Genomic DNA, 17,469 nt, shown 5'->3' with positions numbered 1-17,469 from the left:
GAAGGTTATCTGCCTTTTTTCCCAATCTTCCCCAAGGAAGATATCTAGGAAAGCCTCTATCTACTCCAGCAGGAAAGGGGGTCAGGAGACCACCACTGACAACATGGCAAGAGGTTAAGAGGGCATACTTGACAGTACAAGTCCCAGAGATTGCTAGACGGCCCTGGTCTTGTACAAATCTTAACAGAACTGAAGTGAGCTGGTGATAGGAGGGCCCAAGGGGAAAAGCCAGGGAGCACTTGCATTATACTAGGACCAACAAGGAGATTGTCAAAGGAACATCAAATAAAAGAGACTGATTCTCATTACTTTTGGATCACTTTTCCTGGAAGCAAACAGTAAGAATCAAAGTGCTTGGAGCACTGAGATTGCTCAGTGGGTAGGAGTACTTGCTACAAAGCCCAGCCCAGGTCCTTCCTGGAACCCACACGGTGGAAAGAGAGAACCAACTCCTATGAGTTATTTTCTGACCTCCATATGTGTGCAACAGCAAACGTGCACACAAAAAATAAATGTTAAAAACAAGCAAAGTTGTTCTCTGACCTCTACACATGTGCTGTGACAAAACCCTCTCCCACCTCCCCCTCTAGCCCTCCCTCACACACACAGATGTAAGTATTTAAACAAAAATCAAATGCTTTAGAGCAGTAGGATCAGCAAGGATCCAGTTTAAGATCAAACAAACATGCATATAAAAATGAGCTGGAAGGGGCTGAATCTATGGTACAGTGGTTAAGAGTACATGCTGCTCTCGTAGAGGACCTGGCTTGGTTTCCAGCACCTACATAGTGGCTAACAATCATCTACTAAAAGTGAGTTGCAGCATGGCACATGCCTGTAACCCAGCACTTGGGAGGCTAAGGGAGGATGGCGGCGTGGGAGATCAACCTGTGCTATATAACAAGATCTTCACTCAGGAAAAAACCGAAACCACCCAGAGTTGAGCTTTTAGAATCATGAGAAAATTGGTGAAATCTCAGGTCTATCTATATGGGGAGTTGAAATTGACACTTGGGGAACAAGCAACAGGGATCCCTTCTCCCAACCCATCCCTTCTCTTGTAATACCATGAGATATCCTCACTACAGACAACATGGGACAAAAATTAGAAGAGAAGCAGGGCAAAACTTGCTCTCTGATACTGCTATCTTTGCTTCTAATGCCATCTGGTGGTCTTGTAGTTATAAATCATGTTTCCTCAACATAAGCCAAACAGAACATAGGCTAAAAGCAAATGGGTATGCATGCCTGAAGACACAGTAAACTATAATGTAGATGGCTAACCAGGAAGACAATGGTATGAAAGAGAGAGAAGCACCAGGTCTCTATGTTTATACCCTGGGCCTCAGTCCTTCCATGGAGCACAGCATAAACATGTACCTATGAGCATTCTTGGCATCTGCCCTGAACACAACATTGATTTCCTCCTGGCATGGTTCACTCCATGACCCTCCATTGGCACATGGCCTGGGCGGGGCAGTTCAAGTGCCTTTTTCATGTTGCTTGCGGCCTTGTACTACCTCTTGATTAGAGGAGCCATTTTGAGATGGAGGGCATGGGGCCACTGCTCATTTGCCAACAGTTCTTCTTAAAAAGATCTTTTTTTGAGACAGGTTTTCTGTCCTTTGTAGAACAGAGAACTCACAGAGATCTACCTGCCTCTGTTTCCTAAGTGCTGGGATTAAAGGAATGCGCCTCCATTGCCTGGAAAAAATTTTTTAATTCAATTTTATTTTATATGTACGGATATTTTGCCTGCATGTGTGTCTGTGCACTGTGCGCATGTAGTGACTATGGAGGCCAGAAAAGGGTGTTGGATATCCTGGAACTGAGCATAATGTGGGAATTGAACCTGGGTCCTTTGAAAGAGCAGTTAGTGCTCTTAGCTACCGAGCTATCTCTCTAGTCCCCTAGCACAGTTGAGAGATGGCAGATTTATATCATACTAGTTCTGTAATGCATAAATCAGTACATACTGTTATGGATGAAGAAATGAACATATAACCGATGCCATAAAGGGGGCTGAAGACAAGAGTTTCCTTTCCTTTCTTTCTCATTCAAAAAGAAATAGAACCAGCCAGAATGACGCAAAAGTTAGAGACAAGAATAGGTGTAGTTAATATGTTGCTACAGGCCAGTAAGCCTTGGCCATCATATAACCACTCCTCTGGTACCAAAACTACATGGTGGCAACATGAACCAATAGAGGCAACAAGACACACAAGATGAACCTGGACGTGGCAGAGTAAACCTTGGCACACATAGCATCTTTGCTGTCCTGAAGATGAACACTAGTAGATCTGGAATCTTCAGAGCAAGAAGCGGAGGCATGTAGCATGTTCTGAGGAATATATACTACAGCATGCAAACACAGGAGAGAACACAGTTTTCAAATGCGGGCTTTAGGACCCACAGTCTCAGACAGAAGCTTCTCCTGATTATACAAAACCCAGACAGATATAGGTGTGAGATAAGAAGATTCTTGAGGAAATACAAAACTGCAGTGCAAAACTACAATTGCAGCTCAGGCTGCTCCCACCCAGCCAGGCCACAGCTACCAGAGAAGGCCCATAGTGGAGCCCGAGCCCATCCTGAGAGCTGCACTCTGTTGACAAAGATGTTCATGCTGAGGATAGGCATGAGGGTGACCAGTGTGGCTGACCAGGCCAGCAGAGGCGGAAAACAAAGAATCACAGGAACAGGAGATGAATACAGCCAGCTGACAGTGGGCCAGAAGGAGGAAAGGAATTCATGTTGTAGTGTTTCTGGGCTCAGGCCTCAGGGAATGGTGATTAGTAAGGTCTCCATCTTACCTGGTCACATCTGGGGCAGATGCTGGGAGCACATGTTTCATAATAGTCTGGATCCAGTTCCGTCGTATGCCAGATGTCATGGCTGACAGGGTGAACTCACCCTCCTTGGTCTACACAAAAAATACTAACCATGAGTCATCAGCCCGCAGGGAAAAGAACTAGGCTAGGTGACTTTCCTAGGAGTATTGCATATGACCTGCTTAAAACAGGCAGACTAATAGGGCCAAACTCTGAGGGAGTGGTGAACTGGGTATCACCTAAACAAGGCAGTACACAATCACTAGTTCTTATTATGTAGTAACAGCAGCCTGTACACAGACAGATAATCATATGTGTCCCTCTCAAGAAGCTCTGCTAGATCAAGGGACAAGAACTGGCTGGGAGCAGGGAGAGTGGTGGCCAGGCCTAGCATCCTGCAGCCTCAACATAGGTGCACAGTATGACAAAGGGACTGCCTGGGGACTCTACTTGCTCTGCAAGGGCAGCAAGATGCACCACATCATTCTTGTCACCATCTAGGTGATGAGAATTAAGACAGTGGCAGAGGAAAGGTGATGGAGAGACAGGGCATCACTGGCTGGAGCGGGGTCAGGAGGAATCTGTTCACAGTGGGGGCACTGCAAGCAGATGGGAAAAAAGAATCTAAAACTGTCAGGAGCACACCAGCAAATCAGCTAGTAGGAAACAAAACCAAGACAGCTTGGGGGCAGGTACTGGTATGATAGGGGTTGTAATACTATAGACAACATGTGGGTCATTGAGCAGTTACCCAACCTCTCCCTCCATGGTGGGCTGTCATAAAACTAGCTCACTCCCCTTCATGGAATACAACTGTGGAGTACACAGCAGCATGGGCTCCATTCACATTCTTTGCTAACCCATTCAACCACTGGTACAGGTGCTTCCAAAGTCTGGCCTCAGCTTTGCTGGTGAGCTTTCTTAAGTGTCAGGGCTACTTGCCTAGCCCATGCTCTCAAAAGACCCATCATTGCCTCAAACCCTCTATTGGCTAGGAGTGCAGAGGATCCATCTCCACTGTGAAGTCTCTGACCAGTGTACATGGAACCCTCCAACATACCAAGGGTTGCAGGAGCTCTCAGGTCCTAACTCAAAGTTCTTCCCTGGCGTCTTCAGCCCCTCCTTCCTTCCTTGACCACCACACACTACTACCTCTTGGTCTCCCTTCTAATTGCCCCCTTCTCTCATGCAAGTTCTGCCATATATATCTTACTAACTAAGGCACATTCCTGGTATCCACAACAGTCAGTGTTTTCCATGCCTTGAGACAGTATTTACTCCAGCATACATTTGCTGGTCTCAGGTTCTACCCATCACCACTTCTCCATTAGCACTCTTGTCTGAACCCTCAGGGAGACAGGCCCACCACTGGCCTCAGCTAATGTGCTGAGACAGCAGAGTTCTCAGACTGTGCAAGCACTGCCTTGAGACATCTGCTAATCAAGATGAAGATAGGGAAAGAATCAGGACTCTCACTGGAAAAAAGGTTCATCTCAGCATTCATACTCCAGAAATGTTCTATCTCCTTCAAGGGGAACAGGAACAGGACACTGCAGTTGGGCAAAGAGCTAGGCCACGGGAACAGCTATGGCTCCTCCTTCAGACACCCAGTACATGCAGTACAGTCATGGTCAGTTGCCTAGGAATTGTGCTAAGCTCCTCCTAAGATCAAATCCACTGGCCTTCGGGGGTGTGGACTGGTCCCAAGTTTGGTGGGTTTGAGGCAGCTATTGTGTCTGAACAACTGAACACAGCAATAATCTGAGTTCTAGGTCCCCAAACCATAAAGATCTTTTCCCCAGTGAGCCCACCAGAATTCTATCCTTAAGCCTATTCTACCTGCCATCACTTCAAAAGTTCTGGTGAGGGGCTACAAAGGTTTGCCTGAAAGGAGGGGCTGGCTTTGTCTTGCTCCTGAGACAAGTCTAGCATTCTGGATGACTGCAGCCTGCCTAGGACCCCCACTTGGTAGTGATAGTGACAAGATAATAAATATAAGGGACAGACTCCTGCATCAGAAAGAACAAACACTAACCATGAATCTGAGCTTAGAGATGGGTACCAAATAAAAGGAGAGTAACCCAATTGACTATAACAAGTATGAAGCCTCACTGAAGCTTCAAGGCAAATGTCCCAGAAAAGCCTTAGCCTGATTCCAGGCAGCCCTTAATCTTTTATTCACCATACTCTTCATCCTTCTTACACTCCAACATTAAAAAGAAAAGAAGCAGTAATTTCTGTAGCAAAGCCTTTCAAAAGCCTTGGGGAGAAAGATGCAGAAACCTATCTTTTTGTCCACACCATATATCAGGAGTACAGGTCAGCAGCCACAGGACAGAGGTTATCATGCTAACAGTAAAGACTGAATGCTCACCACACATGTTAAGATATAACCCAGCTGGTCAAGTCCATCCATCCCCAGACTCACATGTATCTGAAAGCCATAGTTTCTCTGGACTGGATACTCGGTGACATTGTAACAGGTAGACAAGTCAATTTCTCCATCTAGGTCAGCTGCCTGAAGAGAAAAATGAGAGGGTGTGAAGATTCAGGAAGAGAAGATACCCAAGAGATCACATTTCTGAGTGATGTCTTCCACGGAATGTCTTCACAGGATTAGACCTTGGCCAATTGTCCTACAACTGCCAGATCCAAGTTCCCTCTCTTGGTGTATCTATATCACCATTTCCCTGTGTATCTAGCCAAATGTTTAAGGAACACCTGTCATTCTTTTACATGTTTAAATAGTAAAAAGACCCTCTGTGCTGGCTGGATTTCTGTCAAATTGACATAATCTGAGTCATCTGGAAAAGAACCTTAACTGAGGGGTTTCCTCGTCAGATTGCCTATAGGCAAGTTAGTGGAGGTATTTTCTTGATTGGTGTGGAAAGGCCTAGCCCACCATGGGCGTTTTGACCCCTGCATGTAGTCCTGGGTGGTATAAGAAAAGCAAGTTGAGTAAGTCAGAGAGAGCAAGTCTGCGAGCAGTACTCTTCCGGTCTCCGCTTCAGTTCCTGCCTCCAGTTCTTGGCCCAACTTCCCTTTGTGATAGACTAGACTGTAAGAAGAAACAAACCCTCTCCTCCCCAGACTGCTGTAGCTCATGGTGTTTATCACAGCAAAAAGTAAATTAAACACACTCTAAGAGTTTAGTATGTGTGGAGTTATCTATTGATATTTTCTGTATTAAAAGTTGGAGATTTTAGGCCAGGTGTTGGTGGCGCACACCTTTGATCCCAGCACTCAGGAGGCAGAGGCAGGTGAATCTCTGTTGAGTTTGAGGCCAGCCTGGTTTATAGAGTGAGTGCCAGGACTGGCTCCAAAGCAATACTACAGAGAAACCCTGTCTTGAAAAACCAAAGGGAAAAAAAAAGTTGGATATTTTAAACATTATATATTCACTTAAGGAAAACTTTAATAAAAGCTGAGTGTAGTGGTCCACATCTACAATTCGAACACTTGGGAGGTTGGGGAGGAGTGCTGTGAGTTTAAAAGCTAGCTTGAGCTACATAGCAAACCCTTTTCATGTTAAAATGAAAATAAGATTAAAATCAAAGTATGACTAACAATCATTGGTTAGAGTGACAGTGTTTACATTTCTGCAGGTTTCTTACATGACTGACGTTGGAGAGGATACTGGACTCTTCTACGTCTGTATTCAGTGCTCTATGTACTATTTCAGCTAACATGAGTGAAGACAAAGTGGTCTAACACAGAGATGGAAAAAGAAGAATTTTCAAGGAACTAGCTGGTCTTCCTTGATGAATAGCCATGTCTCAAAGCTTAACTGCAATCACGGAATCTACAGTCCTATTAGTGGCTATTCTGTGCTGTTAACATTGAAATCCAGTTCTATCCTTTGAAAAATTCTTTTATCTGACATGTTCTTAACATTAAATATTGGTAACAGAAAACAATAAGCTATGTATAACTTTCAAATGTCTACACAATTCAATCTGCAGAAGCAAAAATGCTATACCACTGCCTATTCCATCAGAAGACCTTATAGATAAAGAGAACCTGTTGAGATTATGAGTATGAACCTTCCAAAATTCTTACTTTCTTGTCTTGGTACCAAGTCTCTGAACACTACCTAGGCTGGTCTCAAATTCTTGGGTCACATGACCTCCCTGCATCAGTGTCTTGAGTGGCAGAGACTACAGACAGATATGTATCATTGTGCCCAGACTAGTTTTTCTTTGAAAATATTAGAAAAAAAATGTGTGAATATTTTATCTGAATGGCTGTAAGTACACCGTGGAAGAGTAGTATATCCCTTGGAACTGTAGGTTCAGGCAGTTGTGAAAGCTTATGTGGCTCGCTGCAAGAGCAGCAAGTTCTCTTAACTGCTGATCCACCTCTCCAATCCAATTGTTTTTTTCTTGAAAGCACTTTGGCAACAAACTATCCTTGAAGGAATAGAGTTTATTTTCATGAAAATGCCTGCCAAACCCTCAAACAGTAAGCAGAGCTTATGGGTCAGCTGTTTCTTCAAATGACAATCTACAAATAAGTGGCTAGTTCAGCTGGTAACTCAGTAATTGTACAGATGTGCTTCTATAAGGCTTTTGCATGCAGCTGAGTGACTGACAGATGTTTCCATTTAAAGAACAATAAAGCAAGGGACTGCTTTATTTTATTTTTATTTTATTTATATTTATTTTTTATAAAGGTGCTTCCTAGACAAGCCTCATGATCCAAGTTCCACTCTAGAACACATTTAAAGGTAATGGGAGAGAGATAACTTCACAGTTATCCTCTGATGCCCACAAGAGAGCTGTGGCATGTGTGTACCCACACAAAAATCATGTGTGTGTATGTGTGCACATGCACACATGCATGTACACATACACACACGCTAATAAAAGTTAAAAAAGAATACTAAAGAGATGAACATTCAAATGTTGCAACTTAAAAAAAATATCAAGCACACACCTTTAAGCCAGTACTCAGGAGGCAGAGGCAGCCGGATCTCTGTGAATTCCAGGCCAGCCTGGTCCACAAAGCAAGTCCAGGATAGCCAGGACTATTCACAGAGAAACCCTGCCTTGAAAAGCCAAAAATAAATTAAAATAATAAAAAATAAAAACCAAATATACATATATAAGTAAATAAAATTAAGGACCTAGTTTTGTTGCTTTAAAGTAATACTAGTGCACTTACTGTTGGTACAGTCTGACTTTGGCCTACTGCAAGGCATTGGTAGTTTCATCTAATTCTGCTTTTGTGTCATCAGTGTTATATCAACACAGTTCTGTCGGTAGCACAGTTTTGACTCTCATAACACATTTCACTAACTACTACTACTCTAGAGGCTGGTGAGATACTTCAGCAGGTAAAGGTGGTTATGACCAAAACTGATTGATTACCTGAGTTCAAGTCCTGGAATCTACTTGACAGGAGGAAAAAACTAACTCCTACAAGTTATCCTATGGCATCCACTAGTGTCACACAGCACAAGTGTTTTCTCTTATGCTCTAACATACACAAAATGACTTTTAATGTAGCTCCTCTACCACAGCAATACTAAGTTAATCTGTCCAGTGACTCAATTCATCACACAATACTTTTGCTAAAAACCAAAGACAAAACAAAACTAGAGTATACCCTGAGTACTAACTTCATTGTTCTTTTTATTTTTTTAGATTTATTTATATGCATGTATGCCTGTGTATCATGTGTGTGCCTGGAATTGGACTCACAGATGGTAGTGAGCCACTACGTGGGTGCTGGAAACCAAACCCAAGTCCACTACAAAAACAAATTCTCTTAACAGCTGAGCCATCGCTCCAGCCCCACTTCATTGTTCTTAAAAGAATATAGAAAAGAATTGCCAAAAGCCACTGTACCAAAAACCTAATTCAAGGCCTCAGAGCATGGCCAGTGTCTGATGTAGGAGGCTGTTGTGCCATCAAAGCTGGATCAGTTGCGAGCACTATCCCATTAGACTGAGGTTATGATACCCACGGCAATAGGCCACCTTTGCACAGATTTCAGCCCTAGAGTTTTAGATGCCACTTTTGCCTGTAGTTTTCTTACCTCCTCAGCCATGGAATCCCTGTAGTATCTCAGGCTCTGATCAGCCAGGACAAACCAGTGTTTCTTCCACTAAAGGAGAGAAAAATAAACATCCAACTATTCTGCAACATACCTGATGCCTTTCCAGCTGATTTTAGGCACTCTGGAGAGCACAGGTAAAGCAGTCAACAAACAGATGATTGTTCTGGCAGGCAGCCATGCACTCATGACCTCAGGGGGGCCCTGGTTAAGATGCACTCCAGCAATGAGGCAGTGGAGAATCGTGGGCCTTGGCCAGCTCTGTGCCCCAGAGCGTAGTTGGTGACGTGCTTTGCAGGCCTCCACCTAACTTCAGAGGCTGCAGACAGGTCTGTTGGGTCTATCACATGGAAAGGTGGCTGTGAAAAGGGTGCTGAGAGGCACAACCACTTGGCTGATATACCAGATGTGTGAGCCCCACTGTGCCAGCGGGCACAAACTAACCTGCTAAAGTCCCAATCTTCACTCTGAGGAAGGGAACTTGAATCTTCAGGCAAGGCCAAGGGCATTGGATATGGTGGTAGAAGGAGAAAGAGGGGATGCTTTGGCACAGTCTTCAAAGGCAAAAAGGAACTAAGATAGTAGAGTGGGTTTTTATGGGCCTCTAAGGCAAGGACCTGGTAATAGTCACAATTCTCAGGACCTAATGGTGCCCCTAAAACTGAGGTGGTCTCTCCAACACAAGGATTTTGCAGCCCTATGTGATTGGCCATATGGCTGCCTTGTATGGACATACAAGCCAGCCCAGTCATACACTGGCCATTCTTGCCTCTGGGGAAACCTAGATTCTTAAGAGAACTTTTAGGAGTGATCATATCCAGAATCTAGGACTGCAGGATATCCACAGGCCAAGGGCATGAATCAGGGCTCAAGACCCTGCTAGGGACGAGACAAGCTGGGACTTGCATCTGTTTCCCAGTCCTCCAGGCCACTTATATACTCACCTGGCCATCCTCATATTGCTTGGTTAACCAGCCTTTCTTGAAATTCAGTAGGTCAGGCTAAGGAAGAAAAAAGAACAGCTCATGGGAAACCATCGTGGGGTCCCCATTGATGGACAAAATCTGTCCAACCATGTTGTTTTCATCTAGATGAAGCAGCATTAGAACAGTTTTTACCACCCACCAGGTGAGCCTGCCCACTCTTGCCCCAGCATTGCTGCCCAGAGACATATGCCCCCAAGGAGGGAGCTGAGGGGCAAGGAGAGACAGCACAGCTGCATTTAACCTGGGTACACAGACTGCCTACTTGTTCTGAGGTCTCTATTCCAGCTTATCCAGGGTTTGTGTGCATCCTGCCATGGGGCACAGCACAGGCCCTGATGGATAGTTCCCAGCCACAGAATGTACAGGGAGACACCTGCAGTAACAGCTGGAAGGGGAATCCAAAAGCTCCTGCTGAGACTGCAGAAGGACTGAAGGCCAGAAGCCTGAGAGGCAAACCATATCTGGGGTGGAGAAAGCAGTAGTCCAACTTTCAAGTTACTCTTCTACCAAGAGGAAGTTCAGGCTTATTCCCTATACAGAAGGTAGGTCAGGCAGCACCAGCAGACCTGAGTGGGTGCTATCTACTTAGGAGCAGCCTGCATTCTGCTGGGGACTGGTTCTCATCTGCTACTAGCACACCTGGAAGGCCAGGCTTAGAAGACCCCAGCCACCCCTTCTGTGGTCCCCAGCGCTCTTAGGTCTTCCACAGCTGTCCTGATCAGAAACTGGTTTTGATGTCTCTTACTACTCCAGGGACAGGGAGTGATCCAGAGGAATGACAACAATCAGGACAGGCATCCTGGGAGTTACTGCTCCATTGTGGAGAGGTCACAGTAGACCCTTGCCTTGCCTCAACAGACCATGGTAGGCGAGGTATCCCTCTGTGGAGCCTTGCTGTAACCCATGCTTCATAAGACTTCCTTCTACAAGAGTTGTTTGAAGTATGAACAGAAATGGAGACATTTTAGGATGCCCCAGCACAGAGACCTGTACAAAAGGAGATCTCTTTCAGGTGTGCATAGTTGTTGCTGCTTCTTGTGACTTGGAATGCAGGCCTGCTCACTGGCTTTCTGGCTCCCCTGCTGAGCTGCGGATCTACGAAAGAGTCTTAAACTTTCTGCTGTGGTTGTCACTGCTGTTGTGCCTGCCTCGGGGAATGGTGAAGGTTGGTCCCTGTGGGTCTTTTCTCTCTGGGCCTCTGGTGACTGCCAGGAATAGTGGCTACCAGCTGAGTTGATGGAGAAACTGCTCTGTCTGGGGGATGAGAGCTGGTGAGTGTGCCATGTCTCCTGGGAGGCTGAAGTTGAGGAACCAGGCGGAACTTTTGTCTGCAGCTTCATTCCTGTACATACCCTCAAATGGGATAAATTGCCAGTACAATGTGGCTCCTGTTCCAAAGTGCCACAAAAACAAACATCAAATGCAGAACAGCAGAGTTGGGGCTTTACACCTGCATTGACCCAGCAGCCTCCTGTGTACAGAGACCTCCATGTGCTACTCAGGGTGCCACACAGCACCAAGTCCTGCTGGGCTCAGGAGAGGAAGAATTGTCAGTTTCCAATGAGCTGCAGACCAGTGGGCGAGGCACTCACAGGCATGAGGGTGGTACAGAGAGAGGACCAATGTGGACATATAAACATAAATGGACAGTGGCCCAGAGTGGCCAGAAGCAGCAGTGGTAGTGGCACAGATCTCCAGATAACTTGGCACGTGGCCTGGGCTCACCGTCATGGAGGATTCTGTGGACCTCCTGTCCAATGACTTGGCTCTTCGATGTGGAGACAGGGGACAAGCATCTGAGAGAGGAGCTGTGGGGGCTTCACTGGCAAAGTCCTGTGGCAGAGAGCAGCCACCCATCAGTATAGCCCAGGGCTGTTTGGGCTGGCAGAGGGGCAACAAGTTGGGTAGTTCATCCCTCCTTGAGTGGGGTAGTGCTGTCTAGGCCCCAGAGCAGAGCAGGTTCTGGGATGACCCATGTTCTGGCATGCTTCGATCAGTGGAGCAGCCTTTTCTGGTCATCAAAGTCCTGGCCCTACCCAATTTTGCAGCTTCTCAGGTTACAGAAGAAGACAGCAGGCATTTCGTGATCAACAAAGAAACTGGAAAGAAGGAGTTGGGTACAGCAGGCCACAGAAGAGGCAGGTGGGCAAGAGGCTGGAGGAGTCTGGTAGGAGGAGGAGGACTGCTGAGGACTGAATGAGGGTACAGCTTGCCACTCCAGAAACAAAAGAAGGAAAGAAGATGTCATATTTGGCTTTGTTCCCAAGTGGCGTCAGTGGGAAGAAACTGTGCTAGTTACAACTGGGATGTAAAACCCACTGAAGCATCCTGTAGCACAGGAGGCTGATGCTGCAGGAGGGAGGATGTGGAATACAGGCTGGTGCTCAAGAGGCTAACTGGAGGAGAAGGAAGAGTAAAGGCCCAGAAGAAATGTGTCCCTGGTATGTATGGGACTCAGAGCATGTAGGAGAGTGTGTTCCCCAGACCCAAGCCATGCTGCCAAAGGCCCCACTTAGCCCCACACTGGAGCTCACCCGCTTTCTAGGGATGGCCCGTTTCTCACTGCGGCCCTGACGAGTGTCGCTTGATGGAGTGGTCATAATCAGCATGTTGGTTTCCATGTGCTCTGCCTTTTCAATGTCCAAGGCCTCAAATTTCTCAATTACCTGGGACCTCCTACAAGAGAGGACATGAAGCTGCTAAACCAGAGTCTCCCTTTTCCCAAGGTGGGCTGGGTCTCAAGTCCAGTAGGGAGTCCCGTAGTCAACTTGCACACCTAGCCTACCTCACTGGGCTCCAGTGCTAGCCTTCTTGCTGGCATGTGAGGCACCCTTCACAAAGTACTGATAGGACTTTGGGCACAGATTCAGTCTACCTGAGCTCCATTTGTTCCCCCTTCATGGTGGCCTGGAGCAGCAATAGAACCCTTCCACTCTGGGCCTACACTGTGGTCCTGCCCCAACACTGGACTCATACAGCTTGTACCTTGGTAATCTCCCTGAGCTACACACAGTAAAGATCAACCACCACCTCTGCACACACCGCACCCCACACAGAGTGGTCAAAATTCAGCAAGATAAAGACCCACCAATTAACAGTTTCTGCTAACATTAAAAGGGATCAAAATCAAAATCAAAATCAAAACAAAACAAAGCAGTTGATTTCATGTGAAAGGCCAGCGGCCTCGTCAGGTGGTCTGCGGCTGAGACGACGGAGCTGAGATGGAAGCGAAGCAGGTGGAGGAGGCGCGAACGCCACAGTGACACAGCAGAGGGTGGAGAGGGCAAGACCTGAAAGAAAACAAGGCTGGGAAATGAATGAACAGAAAAAGACTGCTTTTAAAATTCAATCATGATAAATCAAAGTTATCTAAAGAATTAAAGCAGCAAAACCCCAAGGTAATGGCTGAAGAGAGAAAACCCATGATCACCCCATAGTCTGAGGAGTCACTTTGGTAAGATTAGGCAGAAGACTAGGGCTGCCTACCTGGGGTCTGGGAGCAGATTTAAACCTGCTGGGAGGACAATCCCTTCTCACTAAACCTGAGGCCTGCTCTCTGAGGGACACCTTACTCCCTCACAATGGGGGTAGGCATGACATATTCTGAACAAGTGGCAAGGCGCTAACACTAAGTGATAAAGATCCTCCCAGGAGACTAAAACCTCTAAGAGGAAGAATTTGGCTTAGGATCTTTTCAGGGGTTACTACAAAGCTACCTTGAGAGGCCTTTTCCTCAAGGGAGTTAAGAGGCCAAGGGCAGGCAGCCAGGGTTTTAGGAGGGCTTCTGGGTGCTCTGCCTCCATGCGCAACATTGTTAGAAAACTGGTGCGGGTTAGCCTGCTGTGCTCACAGAGGACAAGGTGAGGAGACTATGAGAGCAGTAAGCCAAGCAGCTGCTGAAGTGCAACCAAGGAGTCTTGCACAGCCTGACTACTGTAGGAAGATCTGGCTATCCACAGCTCTTGGGGCTACTGCTTCTTCTTGGGCTGAGAGCAGTGTATCTGCCTAGAGGACTTCAGGCCCCAGAATAGTAGGAGGGCTGTGCCAGGTCAGGCTGGCATGCATGATATGAATTTGTAAGGTTCCAAGCAGAGTAGTCAGCATGAAAAATAGGATGCACCTGCTACAGCTGCTCAACATGGGTGCCAAGAGATGTTGTGAGGACCAGGGGCTTGGACAACTTCTGTATAACTAACTGGTTCTCTGTTGCCAAGTTGGTGTTTTTGAAGCAACAGATGCTATAGAAAGTGCCTCACTCAGGTGGAACTGACAGGTGTAGATCTCACACGGAAGGTGGGGGGCCAGTGTTCCATGGAGGTGGGGCTTACTTTCCATTAATCACTAACAGTGTTGTAAGGACCACAGCTTCCCTACACTACTTAGCAGACATGAGCCTAAGAACTGATTGTCTAAGAACTCCTTCAAAGGCTCTGAAGTCTGAAGAGCAAATTCTAAACGCAGAGCTGCTGCTCCTCTCAGGTGGGGCTACTAACTGGCCTACCAAGGTTTTCCAGAACTGACCTTGTGGTTTCAACTGCCTGGCTGTATGGCAGGTCTGTCTTGGCTACCACTCAATGCAAAGTAGCTGACATCTTATCTAACTCTTAACCTATCAGGGACAAGAATCCAGTCCAGCAGTAGGTAAACTACTTGGGTCTCAAAGAGCAACACCAACCAGTGAGATCATTCAGAAAGAGATAGTTACAGGGTTAATGTGCAGAAGTAGTCTGGGTACCAACACCAGCTGAAGTCCATCCCCACATTGGCAAAGAACATGCAGGAAACAAAGCCCTGAGACTGCATCTATCTTCTGACAGGCAGACAAGAATGCATTCAAGATTAACTTCTCTGATAAGAGTGGCCTAGCCAAGCAGGTGTATGTGCAAAATGTTAACTCTGGTCTGGCACTAACTTAAGGTATAGCTGACTCCACTGTGGAACCACCAAAACATAGCCTGTCCACTAGCCAGTGCAGACCCTCCCCTACCCACTCTGAAAACCTCCTTAATTGTTAATAAGATGTTATCCCAATGCTTAAAAGAAAATTATGAGCTCTGATCCTGGGTCCTATCATGGGATAGGACTTGCTGCTAAAGGCCTACTATTTGCTAATATTCATCATGAAGAGTGGGAAGTCACCTAATTTTTAAGCCTCAAGTTTTCACATCCATGAATCAGGAATAACAGGTGCCTTACTGAAACACTACTGGACTGTGAAGATAGTTTATTATATGGGATGCCAGGGAGCCAGTGTCTACCATCTACCTGAGGGTCCATAGACCATCTGAACAAGCTGGGTTGGGTGTCAACTAACTGTGAGTTGAGAAAGGAGACAAGAAAAAGAAAGTCCTCCCAGTCTCATCATGCTCCCCTAACACATGACTGAATTCCAGCCTACACTCAGGGAAGGGAAAACACTCAAGCTATTTTTGGAGTTGCCTTTCTGAAGAGAGAACTTTGTAAACCTAATGAAAGCTGGGTTTTTTCCACAGCAAAATAGACAGATGTGCCTCTAACCTCTCCTGGGGGCAGAGGTGGACCTTTAGAAATCTGTCTGTCTGGCGTTAGGTAAGAAAACCTGGCATGGACACAAAACCCAACTCACAGATGTGGCAGAGAATTTGGGGGGAAAGGGATAGATGACACAAGTAGAATGTTCCCTAGTCCTTAAGCTCCAAGCTCGGGACAACAGGGCAAGAGAAAAGCAGGCAGGAGCCTTATCTTTTTCAGCATAAGTGTTATATCTCTGCCATTGGTGGGAAGCCATGTCAGCGAAGCCCAGAGAGCAAGAGTACTTGGGGCACCTGGAAGCTTTTCAGGCTGCCTTTTGCATCCTCGTGGGAAGAGTCTGTGCTGCCCTCTCTCTTTCCTGTGTCCTCCAACAACTGTAGAACTGCCAGTAAAAGGAGGGCCTGTCCCTAACTACAGCTCTGAGAGTATTCTCAGAGAACTGAAGTAGGCCAAGAAAAGCAAGATTCAGCCACACAGGGCCTAATCTGGGAAGTACCAACCCAGAGCCACTGAATCCTGCATCTGATGCCAAGAGCTGAGAACTGGTGCCACAGTACGGGGCCCAGACACTGAACAGAAATCATGTTCCTGAGTACACCTGTGTGAGTATTATGTATGAGTACAAGAATTTAGCCCTCTAGCATCCTTCTTACCTCCTCTCGTTGCCAAACAGACGGGCCACCTCTTCCCTGCCAGGGCTTCGGGCCCGAGTCCTACGCTCCAACCGCCTTCTCTCCACCTGGAAGGCTTCTCGATGGCTGATCCGGATGGCCTTAGGGACGTCGGCCAGGGCGGCATACTGCCTGCTGGCTTTAAAGGCAAAGGTGCTCCCCAGTATCTCTGTTCCCCACCCCCCAGCATTGCTGGAGTCCATGTGGTTGGGTGGCCTGCTGGTTTCACCCAGGCTCTCTGGGCAGATGCTGTAGATCTTACGGCTTGGGGCTGGAAGACCTGGGGAATGAAGGGGGTGGCCGAGTTCCTGTGAAGGCGATCCAGGACAACCATACCTGCTGTGTGGGGTGCTGGGGCTGGGTGGGGAGAGTGGTGGGGGCAGCTGCTCCTCAGCCCTCAGGTCCTGCTTGGCCTTCTCCAGGGAGAAGTAGCCGCTCTCTACCCGTACTTTCCGACCACCATCCACACGGTCCCCACTCACGGTGCTTTCATCTGGAAGAGAAGAGGAAGCTTGCCCAAACTGCTGCCAGTTCTTTCACAAAAACTTTCCAAAAGCCCACACATGGTCAACTAGGAACTGTCTCAACACCCTCCATAGCAACACTCCACAGCTATCAACTGCAGCAGAGGTGGAAGGAGTGCACGTAGGCACGCAGGCAGAAATGGACCATCCACCTGTGTCACCTTTACTCTTGACTATTTCCTCCAGTCTGGTCACTTGCAGTCACACTAGCAAATAGGCCCTTTGCATACAGTTCTGGCGGGGAAGCAGAATTCCATCCTAACCAATGGTTTCTTACTAGACCACAGGAGGTAGCCAACAAACTAGACACTTTTCAGGCTCTGAGCACATTTTCGAGGTAGGGAAAAGGGCTTTCGTAGGCATGAGATGGAGCACAAGGACTTTAAATGTGGACAGGTGTGTATGCTAAAGAACTCAGATTGAGGGAGGCAGAGATGAAAACTTTAGCTCTGTTGGGGCATCACAGCACACTAAGTAGAGAGGGCACAATGATGTCGATGGCTTCCTCACTGGCCCTTCTTCCTAGCCAGAGGCTGAGCAAGATGGTATCAATGAGGAGAGGGGCCGTACTACCCTAATTGCTACCTCTCTGAAGACAGGAGGCAACTATCCTAGTGGGTTCTAAGAACGCATGTAGTAGGAGCCTGTGGGACAGGAACAGAGGCCTCCTCACAGAAGCAGAACAGAGTGTAGTTCTCCTGAGGCCAAGGAAGTAGGTGCTACACCTTTTCCCTTCAGAGGTGGGGTAGAGAAGCCAAACTGAAGCTCACAGGCCAGGAAGCCCAGTCATACCAGGCCAGTGCTGCCCAGAAATGATATACACAGAGGGAGGAAAAGTTCAGGCCTGTGACAGGACTCCTATATTACATCTCCAGTGTCATTCCTGTCC

The 17,469-nt window shown here is 46.9% G+C and overlaps 1 protein-coding gene across 7 annotated transcripts in view; it reads right to left on the bottom strand.

Moving 5' to 3' along the window:
• Nucleotides 1-17,469, bottom strand: part of LOC101829590 (myosin phosphatase Rho interacting protein) — a 121,093-nt gene that overhangs the window by 29,051 nt on the left and 74,573 nt on the right. For 3 of the 7 annotated variants that reach the window (XM_040748750.1, XM_040748749.1, XM_040748748.1), the window contains exons 7-13: nucleotides 16,039-16,549; nucleotides 12,409-12,550; nucleotides 11,600-11,707; nucleotides 9,833-9,889; nucleotides 8,871-8,939; nucleotides 5,260-5,349; nucleotides 2,814-2,923 (exon numbers count right to left, since the gene is read on the bottom strand). In XM_040748750.1, the coding sequence (XP_040604684.1) occupies nucleotides 2,814-2,923; nucleotides 5,260-5,349; nucleotides 8,871-8,939; nucleotides 9,833-9,889; nucleotides 11,600-11,707; nucleotides 12,409-12,550; nucleotides 16,039-16,549 (1,087 nt within the window). The remainder of the gene's footprint in view (nucleotides 1-2,813; nucleotides 2,924-5,259; nucleotides 5,350-8,870; nucleotides 8,940-9,832; nucleotides 9,890-11,599; nucleotides 11,708-12,408; nucleotides 12,551-16,038; nucleotides 16,550-17,469) is intronic. The other 4 variants (XM_040748751.1, XM_040748754.1, XM_040748753.1 and 1 more) reach the window with 2 other exon arrangements.

Source organism: Mesocricetus auratus, unplaced genomic scaffold (genome assembly GCF_017639785.1).
Source record: "Mesocricetus auratus isolate SY011 unplaced genomic scaffold, BCM_Maur_2.0 Super-Scaffold_100007, whole genome shotgun sequence".
Taxonomy (NCBI): domain Eukaryota; kingdom Metazoa; phylum Chordata; class Mammalia; order Rodentia; family Cricetidae; genus Mesocricetus; species Mesocricetus auratus.
Note: the sequence above shows the minus strand (reverse complement) of the source record. Positions and strands in the feature narration are given on the sequence as shown.